Source organism: Sinocyclocheilus grahami, unplaced genomic scaffold (genome assembly GCF_001515645.1).
Source record: "Sinocyclocheilus grahami isolate Dianchi unplaced genomic scaffold, SAMN03320097.WGS_v1.1 scaffold1540.1, whole genome shotgun sequence".
In the NCBI taxonomy this organism is placed as follows: domain Eukaryota; kingdom Metazoa; phylum Chordata; class Actinopteri; order Cypriniformes; family Cyprinidae; genus Sinocyclocheilus; species Sinocyclocheilus grahami.
Genome location: NW_015506719.1, coordinates 27940 through 42224, shown reverse-complemented (window position 1 = coordinate 42224; position 14285 = coordinate 27940). Strand labels below are relative to the sequence as shown.

The 14285-nt window shown below is 35.4% G+C and overlaps 1 protein-coding gene across 1 annotated transcript in view; it reads left to right on the top strand.

Moving 5' to 3' along the window:
• Positions 1–7684: 7684 nt before the first annotated feature.
• Positions 7685–14285, top strand: part of LOC107571029 (protein FAM111A) — an 11621-nt gene continuing 5020 nt past the window's right edge. The window contains exons 1-3 of the mRNA XM_016257316.1: positions 7685–7784; positions 8322–8378; positions 10961–11020. Of these exons, the coding sequence (XP_016112802.1) occupies positions 8376–8378; positions 10961–11020 (63 nt within the window). The 5' untranslated portion in view covers positions 7685–7784; positions 8322–8375. The remainder of the gene's footprint in view (positions 7785–8321; positions 8379–10960; positions 11021–14285) is intronic.

The following is a 14285-nucleotide window of genomic DNA, read 5'->3' as shown; positions in this document are numbered from 1 at the left end:
AACAAATCAGAAACAAAAAAGATATTTTGATTCACCCATTCAATGAAACAAAGTGATTTGTTACCAGACAATATATTTTCATTGTTCCAAAGAATACACGTGTGCGGGGAGAAATTGTTTAAAAGCAATCTTCCAGGATTCTAGGGCTTGTTTATGAAAATTTGACAGTTTAATAGGTAACTTACTACACTTAAAGTTACAGGACAATAAAAGTTTAAGGCCACCACAACGTTTGAAGAATAGGTTAGGGATCCAAAACCAGGGTAACTCATTATTAGATAAACAATTCTTGATCCAGTTAATCTGGTTAATATTAAAATCTAAAGCATTAAGACCACCCTCCTTATAATTTCTTATCATAGATTTCCTTTGAACACATTCTGTCTTATTTTTCCAAATAAAGCGGAATAGCAGAGAGTTAATCATTTTAATAGTTTTTTGATCAACATAAAGGGAAAAAGCAGGATAAACTAGACGTGAAATGCCCTCAGCCTCAGTCAGCAGGACTCTCCCATAAATTGTCATGTCTCTCTGCAGCCAGCAACACAAAATCTTTTTAATGTTATCTAACCTTGGCTGAAAATTGTGATGGAGACAGTCTGAATCAGAGCTGCAGATATCAACCCCTAGATATTTTACATGACGTTTAACTATAATACCATCAACAGAATTTTTATTGGAATCATGTACATATAAAATTTCACTTTTTGGGGGATTTACTACTAATCCTGAAGCTTTGGAGAAAATAATAAATTAATTGAAGGCAACAGAAACTTGTGAATCATTTTTAAGAAAAAGACAAGTATCGTCAGCTAACTGGCTAATTATCAATGTATTCCCTCCAATATTTATACCTTCAATATTGGAGTGCTTTATATGCGAACTTAATAGCTCGGCGGCTAATAGAAAAAGAAAAGGAGATAAACAAAATTAAAGCCTCTCTATTTATGATTTCTGAATAATCTAAAATATCTATAATTAATCTAATATTGTTAGAGATATGTCTACCTTTTAGAAAACCAGATTGAGTGTTAGAAATTTGTTTGCTAAGCAAGATTTGAGCTTTTCAGCATATACAGAAGCCAATAATTTATAATCAGTTCAAAAGGGTGACCAATTATCCAAAATATTGGGATCCTTATTAGGCTTAAGAATAAGACAAATGAGACCTTGTTTCATTGATTCCGCCAATTCACCATTGTTTAAACACTCAATAAGGGCTTCGTAAAGAAGATACTTAATAGAGTCCCAAAAGACTTTAAAAAATTCAAGCGGTAATCCATCCGGCCCTGGAGATTTATTGTGTGGCTTTCTTTGTACTATGTTATAAAGATCATCTATAGTAAAGGGTTCCTCACAAAGTTCTTTTAACTTTAGGAATCACAGAATGAACTTTATGAAAAAATAAAGATGAAGCATTAAGATCAAAAGAAGAGGTGTATAGATTTTGATAAAAGTTAAAAACATAAGAAGAGATCACGGAGGGGTCATTAGATAATGTATTATTAATATATAGAGAGGAGATCCTCATTACTTCCACGTTTTTTTCTCTAGGTTGAAAAAGCAGTTTTTTTCCCCAAACTCGAGCCATTTTGCTCTCGATCTAATGAATGCGCCCCTTGCTTTCTCTAAAAATAAATCATCCAGACTGCTTTGTAAAGTATAAAGAGATTCCTTGTCATCTTCTCCCAGGTTAGGATTCTTTAAAATTTCACTCATCTTTCTAATTAAATCTGTAACTTCCTTATTTTTAACAGACATTCTATTTTTTCCAAATTTTACAGAGAATTTTCTACATTCGTATTTAAATAGCTCCCATTTAGAAGTGGCCGAGATATTAGTCTGAGACTTCACATTCTCTGCAATTTCCCTAATCTTCTGACAATACGACAGAGGTGTAAAGAGTACCTAAAAACCATACTTGAGTAAAAGTACAGATACCTTACAGTGAAAATTACTCCACTACACGTTACAAGTCACCAATTCCAAAACAACTTAAGTAAAAGTCTTAGAGTATCTGATTTTAACAGTACTTAAGTATTTTACTTATACTAAATATAGGCTCAAAGATGCACTAGTCAAAGAGACATGCCAGTGAAAAACTGTAACGTTGTAGAGAAGCTGCAGAAAACAGGCAGAGGCAAGGATCTATGTGCAGGTATTTCATGGAAAAACTAGAACAAGCAATAAGGCAAAAACAAAAGGGAACAAAGAACAGCATGACTGGCAAACAGACAACCATTACATTCAACAACTCACAAGGAACTAAAGAAAAACTAGGGCTATATATACACACTGGGGGCTAACAAGCCTAACAAGATAAGACACATCTGGGGAGACTAATCAAGGGAAACCAATGAACAAACGGACTACAAACTGACTACAAACACCACGGGAGACAGGAAGTGACAAAAGTCCGAGGCAAGGCACAGAGAGAATGAAACAAAAACAAGAAAGAGTTGATATGTGAGGAGAGCAATCATTCGCATTCACATAAAGTAGCCTTGTTGACAAGTTTGGGTGAGTAAGGGCAAAACGCAGAAGATGCAGTACTTTCAGTGACCTGTAATAGGCAGTATCACATCTTTTGTAGCAGAAATAAACTGCTGCAGAAAAAGCTAGGTCCATGCTAAATGTAATGTGTAACTGCAACACTCATTTCAAATGTAGTGGAGTAAAGAGTACAGATACTCATTTAAAAATGTAGTGAAGTAAAGAGTAAAAGTTGCTAATATCTTTGATACTCCGTACAACTACAAAGTATCGAAAAAGATACTCAAGTACAGTAACTAATTACATTTACTCCAATACTTTACACCTCTGTAATACGAGTCAGATAGTAAAAAAGAACAATTTAACTTCCAGTAACCAGGGCTAACTTTTCTTCTTCGCTTAGATTCATCATCAGAAAAAGTCATATCAATTGCTGCATGATCTGTTAGAGGTGAGGGCGAAATTTCTGCTGATGTCAAATATGAAATTAAAGAGTCTGATATTAGCCACAGGTCTATACGAGATTTTTGAGAAAGATCAGATTTAAACCAAGTGTACATGGGGCTATCGGGGTTTAAATATCTATGTGCATCGATCAGGTTCAAACATCTACATAACTTTCCTATTAAGGGGTTAACGCTGTTAGACACAGATCTAGACGGAAATCTATCAGCAACAAAATCTGGTGCTTCATTGAAATCCCCACCAATTAATATAAAGGCAGAGGGATATTTTAGTTTCAAATTACTTACATTAAGGATTATATCATCAAGAAGAGTTGTATTGCTTGAAGAACTGTTGAACCCATATATGTTAGCCATTATAAAGAAATTGTTATTCAAGAGAACAGCTGAGATAATCCATCTTCCTATCCCTGAAGAAAGCGTTTCTACAATCTTTCCCTGAAATCCTTTTCGTTTATTTAAGTCACGTAGCCCCCGAACATTCAAAGAAAAACAAGAGAAATACGAACTAAACATAGTATTGGAACTCAACTCTGAGTAACTAGAACTGTTAGAAACAGATACAACAAACTTAGAAGATATGCAGAGCATAAAGCTCGAATTCCCAATGAAGCTTGGGAAGGTCAACACACCCTGTCGTGGACCCAGAAAAAACAAATAAGTAATAATAAAAAAAAGCTTAATAATAATAATAAGAAGAAGAAGAAGAATATATAAGAATATAAAGTAAAAAAACAAAAACAATAAATTAAACAGGTTATGCAGTGCTTAAAGCTTTGAATTTCTATGACCAATTTTTTTCTATAACTTGTTGCGGAAGTTCAGCATACTCTTTTAAGACTGTGTCGGGGGTGTTTGTTCGAGATTTCTTCTGAGCAGGGGACTTATAGGTGTGTCCGGAGAGCTCCCAAATGCATTTTCTAGGCGTCTTGCATAATTATGCACCTTTAGATTATCGCTGTTTGCAGAAGCCTCAAGAGAGGCTGTATGCATATCTTCGTCCATGTTTGTAGCAACCGAGCTTTACTCAGGCGTAGAAAGTAATAGAAAACAAAAAAAGGGTCCCGAAATCGTTAAAGACAGTCTTAAAAGAGTATGCTGAACTTCCGCAACAAGTTATAGAAAAAAATTGGTCATAGAAATTCAAAGCTTTAAGCACCGCATATAAAATAGAATAAGAGCGAGATAAAGTTGTTGTTAGCGTGGGCGCCATCTTGACACCCCCTAGCGACTAGCGAGAGAGTTGTGACAACTCCATTCTCTCCAATGGACCAGTTTTTTGGAGCCGCTCAATAGTTCCCAGAAGTTAGCGCTTATACTATCAGCGCCGTAGAGATGCAGCAGAAGAGACCACTGTGACGAACTTTTGAAAGGTATGACATTTATAGAACAAAATAGCATATTATCAGCACAGCTAATCAAACTACCCTGTGCATTAAAACAGATGTAGAGTAAGTAAGTAACTCAGAATAAGTGAGTAGCATGCCTTGTTGATTTAATAATTGACTAACTCGTATTATGCCTGCTGAAAACCAATTTACAAAAAATAATGATTTATTTTTGTATAATATATTGTAATTGCTCCAAATTAGGTACCTATGGGGAGAAAAGTTATGTTTATACAAAAGAGACCAAGCCAGCAGCATTTGTTTATGAAAGCAGGATAAGCTTAAGGGAATTTTATCAATTTTGTAATTGCAAATCAAAAGAAATCTAAGACCAACAATTTTGGAAAAAAAAACAAAATGAGGTATAAAACTCCATAAAGAATTTGGATTTAGAGTGAAATGTCTAATCCAATTCATTTCAAAGGTGTTGTTTAGAGTACAGAAATCAAGAAAGTTCAATCCTCCTGACTCATGTATTCCATATTGTAGATTTCCTAATGTAATGTGTTTTGTTCCTCCACAGAAAATTAAACAAAGCAGTATCAACAGCTTTACACATCTCCTTAGAGACACTGAGTGAAGTGGCTGCATAGACTGATCTTGACAGTCCCTCTGCTTTACATAACAAAACTCTACCTTTTAGGGATAAATCCCTTAAAAGCCAATGATTCAACTTTGCCCTAGTCTTCTGAAGAATAGATTCAAAATTCATCTTACACCTAGATTTCTGATCTTTCGTGATAACAATCCCCAAGTATGTTACAGAATCCTTCACTGGGATATTAGCAATTTGTTGTAACTCACAGTCTTTAATAGATAACAATTCACATTTATTGATGTTTAAACAAAGGCCAGAGGCTTTAGAAAAGGCCTCTATTTCTTCAAGAGCAATTGGGACATGATGATGATCTTTCAAGAACAGTGCAGTATCATCTGCTAGTTGGGATATGATAATATCCCTACCCGCTACAGATATACCTTTTAAGTGGCTTGATCTAACATAAATATTCATAAGCAAAACAAGAAAAGGTAAGGGGAAATGGGACAGCCTTGTCTGACACCACATTTTAAATAAAACCTAGAAGATGAACCTCCTTTAAGTTTAATAGAACTGTTTGCATTCGTATACATTGTTTGTATAGCTTTACAGAAAACATCTCCAAACCCAAATGTTTTTAATGACCTAAAAATAAAAGCATGCTCCACTGTGTCGAAGGCTTTATAAAAGTCTAAGAAAAGAATAAATCCATCATCAGTACATAAATGACAGTAATCCAATAAGTCTAAAATTAGCCTTATATTATTTGAAATATGCCTTTTCTTTAAGAAGCCAGATTGGGCCTCATCTATAAGGGGGTCCATAGTTGACTTTATTCTATTTGCAAAGATCAGGGCAAAAATCTTATAATCATTGTTTAATAGTGAAATAGATCTCCAATTGTCTAAAAGCAATGGATCTTTTCTTGATTTTGGAATCAATGTTATCAATCCTTGAGTTAATGTAGGTGGAAGAACTTGATTTTCTATACTTTCTATATAAACTTCTTTAAGAAAGGGAGTGATAAAATCAGAAAAAGTTTTGTAAAATTCGGCTGTGAGGCCATCAACCCCAGGAGATTTATTAACCTTAATATGTGTAATAGCATATAAGACCTCTTCAATAGTAATTAAGCTATCACAAAGCTCTTTTTGCACAGGGTTGACGGTCTCACAACCGAATCCAGAGATAGAGTTAAAAAATTCAGAAGCAGATTGCTCAGAGAATTTGGATGAATACAGGTGCATCTCAATAAATTAGAATGTCGTGGAAAAGTTCATTTATTTTTTGGTCTCTTGTTTCTCATTTTCCTCTTGACAATACCCAATTGATTCTCTATGGGGTTCAGGTCTGGTGAGTTTGCTGGCCAGTCAAGCACACCAACACCATGGTCATTTAACCAACTTTTGGTGCTTTTGGCAGTGTGGGCAGGTGCCAAATCCTGCTGGAAAATGAAATCAGCATCTTCAAAAAGCTGGTCAGCAGAAGGAAGCATGAAGTGCTCCAAAATTTCTTGGTAAACGGGTGCAGTGACGTTGGTTTTCAAAAAACACAATGGACCAACACCAGCAGATGACATTGCACCCCAAATCATCACAGACTGTGGAAACTTAACACTGGACTTCAAGCAACTTGGGCTATGAGCTTCTCCAATCAGGAAACTTCAACCTCCATATATCAACCAAGTTAAATTTCTCCATAAAACGTTTAAGATTTTCATTCTGTGTATAAGATGTTCTTGTAGGAAAACAATCAAGTAACCCATCCAAAACCATATTAAAATCACCCCGAGGTTGATTATTGCTGTGGCGGGTTTCCCAATAATCTATGACGTAAAAAAAAATAAAATGATGCGTGGACCAAGGTGTCTGAGATTGTTGGTGTTCCTGGTGAGTTGCTGATGTGCATTAACGTTATAGGAATAATAATCTAATGACATAATAAATAATAGTCCCTGTTCACTTTTAAACCTTTAAATCAATTTTCCGGATTATACTTGCATTAAGTAATGTTTATACCTGATTATACTTAAGTAACATTTTCAATGCAGGACTTTTACTTGTATCAGAGTATTTTACAGTGTGGTATTAGTGCTTTATACATTATGAGGTAAATGATCTTAATACTTCGTCCACAACAATATTTAATGATGTTAACTTATAACGTTACCCTGCTTGTGGTCAATCTGCACAAGATCAACAAGCTTGCGACCCCTTTAAATACAAGATAAGCATTCGATCTATGTCAGAAGAAACCGTGGAGCATGTAATATATAATTGTACAAGGTATGATGAAGAAAGAAATGAATTAATATCATATTTAAACAAAAAAGGTAAGGTAAATAAGGATTTGGAATACTTATTAGGAGTTTAACAGAGATAGAGAAGGATACAGGATATTAATAAAATACATATGTACTACTGGGTTAAGTGAAAGGATTTAAATATAGAATGCGGATGCTCTATTCTATTCTGGATCTTTAGGGGACCACGGATTTAGTCTGGAGGAGCTGAACACAGCGCCAGGTGGAGCCAGGGGAGAAGGAATGGGATGTTGCATCGAAGAATTATTTAAGTTGGAATATTTGTGTATATACGTGTGTAAGAACAGTAAAAGCAAAAACAAGGAATAGATTGATAATAAATCAACCATGACTGCATAACAGCAAAAGTAGGTGGCGATATGCACACAGGATGTAACACGCCAAAAAACGGAAGAAGAAGAAGAAGAAGAAGATCTGAGTCAGAGCGTCAGAGCGTCAACGAATCTTTCTACAGCGTTGTTAGCAGCGCGGCCAGAACGACTGTTGACTGTTGCACAGGTAGTCTTTAGTCTCTGTATATAAATAGCTCTCGCGTTCCCGTTGTCTTCGTTTAGCTTTGTTCTCTGTAACCGCTGTAGGTGAGTCTGTTTCATGTTTAAGTCTTTATTTATTTTGTATTTGTTCATGTCTTATTTTAAATAAACTGCACATGGGTTCACATAAACTCATGTTACAGTGAGAGTGTTTTCATTATTTAGAACATTACCTTTGGATGGGCTACTAAATTTGGCCTACACTGTAAAAAAAATCTGGAAAAATAGGGCACAGTGTATTGTGTTGATATGAAGGATATTTCTGTATTTATTTATTTTACAGGTGTTTTACCTGTATTTAAAATTTTGCACTTCATTGCATTGTGTTTTAGGGTTAACGATGTCCTGGCAGTGAATTACCAGTGTGTGTGTGTGTATATATATATATATATATTTTTAGTGTAGTTTCTTTCTAAGTTCCCCTTATTGAAAATTCAGCAATATTGTGTAAATATAGAGGCACAGAAATTGGAACGTCATTATGGGTTTTAATAAGTTTATATCTGCGTTCATTTTTTGTACTTTTGGCAGGTATTCAGTGAGTGTCACAACACTTTCAGTAACTTTCGATTCCTTTCACAGGGCGTGGACCGACTGAGAGCATAAGAGAGGAAACCAAAGAAGAGAGAAAAAAACATGGTAAAAAAAAACAGACACCCTTTTATCCATCCGTTTAGCGTACATTACACTCACATTCACATAGAGCAGCGGCAATTTTTTTTAATGCTTTATTAATTCAATGCCACAAGAACATGAGGTATTACATATTGACATTATCAAATTAACATTATTAGCTGCCAGAGGGAAAAAAAGGGAAGAAAATTTACATAAAGTTCAATGCTTTCAGAGCATTACATGTTTTCAATGCTTTTTGGTTTTTTGTTTGTTCTAAGAGATTTACATATGATTTAAAGTCATTTATAAAATGTGCAAAATTTGGTTTACGTTGAGCCCACTTCTTCTTATATACATAAGAAAATTGAATTTTCCTAACAAAATAGACAAATGTATAATATGTTGTTCTTTACAATTCAAATTGTTTTCTGTATAAAAAAAGTACATCAAATATACACATTTCTATCATACACTCTATTTTTCTGTTAATATAGAATTCCAAATCCTTCCAAAATAATCTCGAGTAAATACAATGGGGGGAAAAAGATGCAAAATAGTTTCTTTTTCTTGACCACAAGTTTCACAGGTATATGAAATATTAAGCTTAAATCTTTCCAAAACATGCTTAGCAGGATAAATTCGATGAAGTATTTTGTAAGACGCTACCTTAATTTTGTTATTGATCCGAAATTTATTTGGCAGTTTCCATGCTTTAACCCAAGAGATATTACCAAATAAAGAAGACCAAAAAAATCTTGCTGCAGGTAGGGACACAGAACAAAGAGCATTCCTTATGATCTTATTGCTACACTGTTGTTTTTAAACGTCTACATTTTCAATGAAAATGTTACCACAAGGATTAACCATGCTGATTTCTTCTGAGATCGTTTTTTTTTTTTTAAAGTAACATCACACTCTTTGGAATTGTGTCAAAAACAATAGCTTGGTTTTCTCTTGGTTTAACTGGTAATGGGAATTTCTGAAGAAATTCAGTATACGACAACAAGTACCCATGGGAATTAACTAACTGCCTTACTAAAAGAATACCTTCCTTGAACCAAGTATGATAGAATAAAGATTTGTTTTTAAATATGTCCTTGTTATTCCATATGAAATAGTTGTGGGGTGAAAAATTGTGCTTATACATCAATTTCCATGCTAACAGGGCTTGTATGTAAAAACCGGCCAATTTAACAGGAATTTTGTCAACAGAAAAATTACATTTCAACCAAGTCTATGCCTCCAAGAGTATTAAATATATAATTAGGAAATGCATTCCAAGGACTTTCTCTATTCTTCATGAACTCTGTCAACCATTTCATTTTAAAGGGGTCATATGATGCTGCTAAAAAGAACATTATTTTGTGTATTTGGTGTAATGAAATGTGTTTATGCGGTTTAAGGTAAAAAAAACCACATTATTTTCCACATACTCTACATTATTGTTTCTCCTCTATGCTCCGCCTTTCTGAAACGTGTCGATTTTTACAAAGCTCATCGGTCTGAAAAGCGAGGTGTGCTGTGATTGGCCAGCTATCCAGTGCGTTGTGATTGGCCGAATACCTCAAGCGTGAGACGGAAATGTTACGTCCCTTACCATATTGTGATGCCTGCGGCAACCACATGTGACGACCCCGGGCTGGACTCTGCTTCGTCCACGGTGAAAGCCAATCCGGCGATCCACAGCGCGAAGTTGTAGTATTTCCTCAGCGACCAGCACGGATCAGCTCCAGGCATGACGAAGCAGATATCGTCCTCTTTTGAAAGGCCAAACAAAGTAGTTTGCTTTCACAACAAAGCACACAGCACCTTCACGACATGGACGCAGCAACAATACTACAGCGAGAATAAAAGTTACGCCGCCTTTCTTTACGTGAACATTTGGGCGGCGTTATGCAAATCTTCCCACATCGTGACGTAGATATGTGGGGATGTGTTAGAACGAGTCGTTTTAGGGGGGCGTGGTTGACTCTTAACTTTTATAAAGAATATCTCTTTGGTTTTGAGACTTTAGTCTTTGCAACTTCAGGGATCTTATCTATGCACAATCAGCTTGTAACTCTCCAAAGAGAAAGGAAAACTTGAAATCGCATCATATGACCCCTTTAAGGCCTACGAAACAAAAAGCTTGAGGTTGTCCCAATATACAGTGCCTGAGGGTTATCAATATTCCAATATAAAAATCACCATTTACTAAAAAATTACAAATATAACATACAATATGCTATATGTTAATTCCTTAGCTTTTTAATCACTAAAACAATTGTGATATTCCTATAGAAGATGGAATCATTGTTCTTTTACAGCATTTTAACTCATTTGAACAGGCGCACTCTTGTGGATATAAAGAAAAAGCCACAGCTGGAATTAAAAAAACCTGATATCACTGATTCACAGCAGATGTTTTTGACTGTTCTGTATACTGTATTTTCTTTGTTTCCCTCAGTGTGAACAGACCATTAGTCTGTTTTTTCACTTTGCTACATCACATTTGGTGTGATAACATGGCATTGCTTTTACCTATCATTTTCATAATTTAAATTATGATAGAAATCTCTAGACAGTGGTAAACCTGTATTGATTTCAACGTTGTTGACATTTTGCAGGAAACAATGGCTCATTCACTTAAGACAGAAGCTGAAGAGAGACCCTCAAATCTGCAGCAGGTAGATCACGAAAGTGATGCTTCACCCAAAATTCTGTAAATCCTCTGATCATTTGAACACATCCTCTGAACACAAATGAACACAGGATGCTTAAATTACTGAATGTAAACATGACGGGAATCCGTTTGACCCCAGTGAATGAATTAATGTCAGTGTCTTCTGAAGCAAAACTATAGGTTTGTGTGAGGAAAATTAAAAAACTTGAACTATAAAGGGGGCATTCAGGCTACACTTTTCACTCCACTGACTAACATTTCCTGTCTCCAGTGTGGGAGATAGGAAACACAAGCTCTGGCGAATTTCGTGAGTTTAATGAAATCTGCTATGAGTTCATATCACGTGAAGATGTGACCAACAGAAGATGTTTTACAGTGTGTGTCCACAGAAAACTTTGAGTGCGCATAGTTTGAGACTGCAGCTTAACTCTCTCGGGTATTCAGTTGGGAGTCACACTCTTGTTTGTGGTCAAAACTGACCAGAGACCCTTATTGTATAATTTAACTATATATATATATTCAGTTTTAGTAATTAAGGTCATTTTACGATTTCAATCACCATACAGTAATCAGCCACAAGACCCCAGACCCCCGAATAGCCCAATTTTTTTCTTCTTGGATTTACACGTTTTGCGTGGGCCATACTTTTAAGGTCTGAAAATAACGAAGTCACAATTGAGACACTGTCATGCTTCATCCCGACTGATTTAATTGTGTACTAACAGAATAATGCACAATAGGCTATAAAGTGTCTCTGTGAGAAGAAAAATGACTGTAGAATTTGACTTTCTAGACTTGAGGCAACATTGTTAAAATAACGAAGTGAAATTATTAAAGTTACAAATCTTTTTCCTCTGAGCTCAGATCATCATTGTTTGTTCAATTCATATACACAGAACAGCCAAAAACATGTCTAAAGCACCACCCAACAAAATATACACTTTTAAAAACTGTTGTCCTTCTCATTTTCTCTAGCCACTGCATTAGATTTCGGCTTAGATGTAATGGTAATGTTGTCATCTCTTTCAGGGAAAAAAAAAAAAATTTAATATGTACAGGTGCATCTCAATAAATTAGAATGTCGTGGAAAAGTTCATTTCAGTAATTCAACTCAAATTGTGAAACTCATGTATTAAATAAATTCAATGCACAGACTGAAGTAGTTTAAGTCTTTGGTTCTTTTAATTTATGAATTTGACTCACATTTAATAAAAACCCTCCAATTCATTATCTCAACAAATTAGAATACTTCATAAGACCAATAAAAAAAAAAATTCTTAGTGAATTGTTGGCCTTCTGGAAACTATGTTCATTTACTGTACATGTACTCAATACTTGGTAGGGGCTTTTTTTTTTTGCATGAATTATGTGGAGATGACTGGAGATTAAATGTGAGCCAAAATCACCACAGTTAAAAGAACCAAAGACTTAAACTACTTCAGTCTGTGTGCACTGAATTTATTTAATACACGAGTTTCACAATTTGTGTTGAATTACTGAAATAAATGAACTTTTCCATGACATTCTAATTTATTGTGATGCACCTGTATACACACATGGAAAAACACTGATTTCATTTGCAGGTTCAACTCAAATTGATTTGAAACCTCGACTGGGACTGCAGACCAGAAGCCGTAATTCAGGGCAGTGATTAGAGACAGGAAGAGAGGGGAACAGTCCAAACGAGCCTCCAGTCACTCCACGAGGCAGAGAGGGTAGGGCGTAGGGAGATCAGCGCGCACAGTCCCAGCATCAGTGCTGACGCAACGTCAGGGCAGAGAGTTCTTTGTAGAGTGCACCGAGAGGGGCAGGAGAGGAGAGGCCGCGAAGCGCGATTCTGGTAATGCCAGGGAAGAAACCGGGGAACAGAAAACTGGTGAAACAAGAGGCAGAGAGCAAGCGGAAAAGCCAAACTGAAAACACTAAACTGTATTGGAGCCTATGAAAACACGGCAGGACAAGAACTCAAGACTGGTACACAGCAAATTTGAAAGTGTTAAATTGACACTCCGTGACGTTTTTTTTGGGGGGGGGGGGGTTATATAGGTCCACTAAATAGTTTAACGCTTTAAATATATATATATATTTTTTTTTACACTTGCATAGTGTAACACTGTAAGTGTTCACTGTTAACACCATTAGTGTTTTCCCTCCCCCTCATTTACACCAAGTTAATGTTGAAACTACACTACGCATGTCAATATCTTAACACCAAGAGACTTATTTCCACACTTAAGTGTTCATACTAACCCTGATTAAGGTAATTAAGTGTAATCAGTATTCGACTAAATACCTGTGCATTCGGTGTAAAAAAAAAATTTAAAAAAAAAACAAGTCAACACGCTGTATCAGTTTGAATTTTTTTTTTTTAACACAGATGTAACTATTACACCAACACAGAAGGTACAATATATTCACCATCATCTGACCCATATAAACACTGCAGATCAAAAAAAAAAAAACTTACCCATGAATTGCTGTCATGTGACTGACAATATTAACAAGCTGATGTCTGGTGCTTCACAATAAGGTTTCATTAGTTAACATGGACTAAGAATGCGCAATACTTCTACAGCATTTAATAAGCTTAGTTAATGTTAATCTCAACATTCCCCAAGACATTATAAAAATCAAAAGTTGTATCTGTTCACATGAATGCACTGTGAACTAAAGTGAACAAACCGTTCTAGTTTTATTAATACTAAAGTTAGTTTGCACATTAATTAATGTTAACAAATGAGACCTTATTGTAAAGTGTTCTAAGCTTACCTTCAGTGAGAAAGTCTCGGAACCTACTACCGCTGTGCAGTTTTACAAATGTCGTCACGCCTTTATGAACATGAAAGCTGTTGGTCAAGAAAAATGCAAATGATGATGTTAATATTAAAAAAAATCCAGCTAGTCGCTTGTCAGAAGCTCCATTGTTCACCCCGCAAATGTTAACGTTACATTAAAGTGAAATTGAGTTAATTGTAAGTTAAAGTATCTACTATTGCAGATGAAGCACGCGCACATCAAACACGTCTCATATGATAGAGCAATTATTAGTTCATAGTCATACGCTGGCAGAAAATATAAGTTTAGCCAAATGCTTCTTGCTTGATTATCTGATAATTTATCTCCGCTGCCTTTTACTTTGCAGACGAGTGTAACCGCTTTACATTTCATGTAAATTCCTCGGATCATCCAAAGCTGTGCGTTCAAGGCCCACGTGTAAAAAAAAAAAAAAAAAAAAGCGTTACTGATCCTTGCCCAAAATGCACATTTAT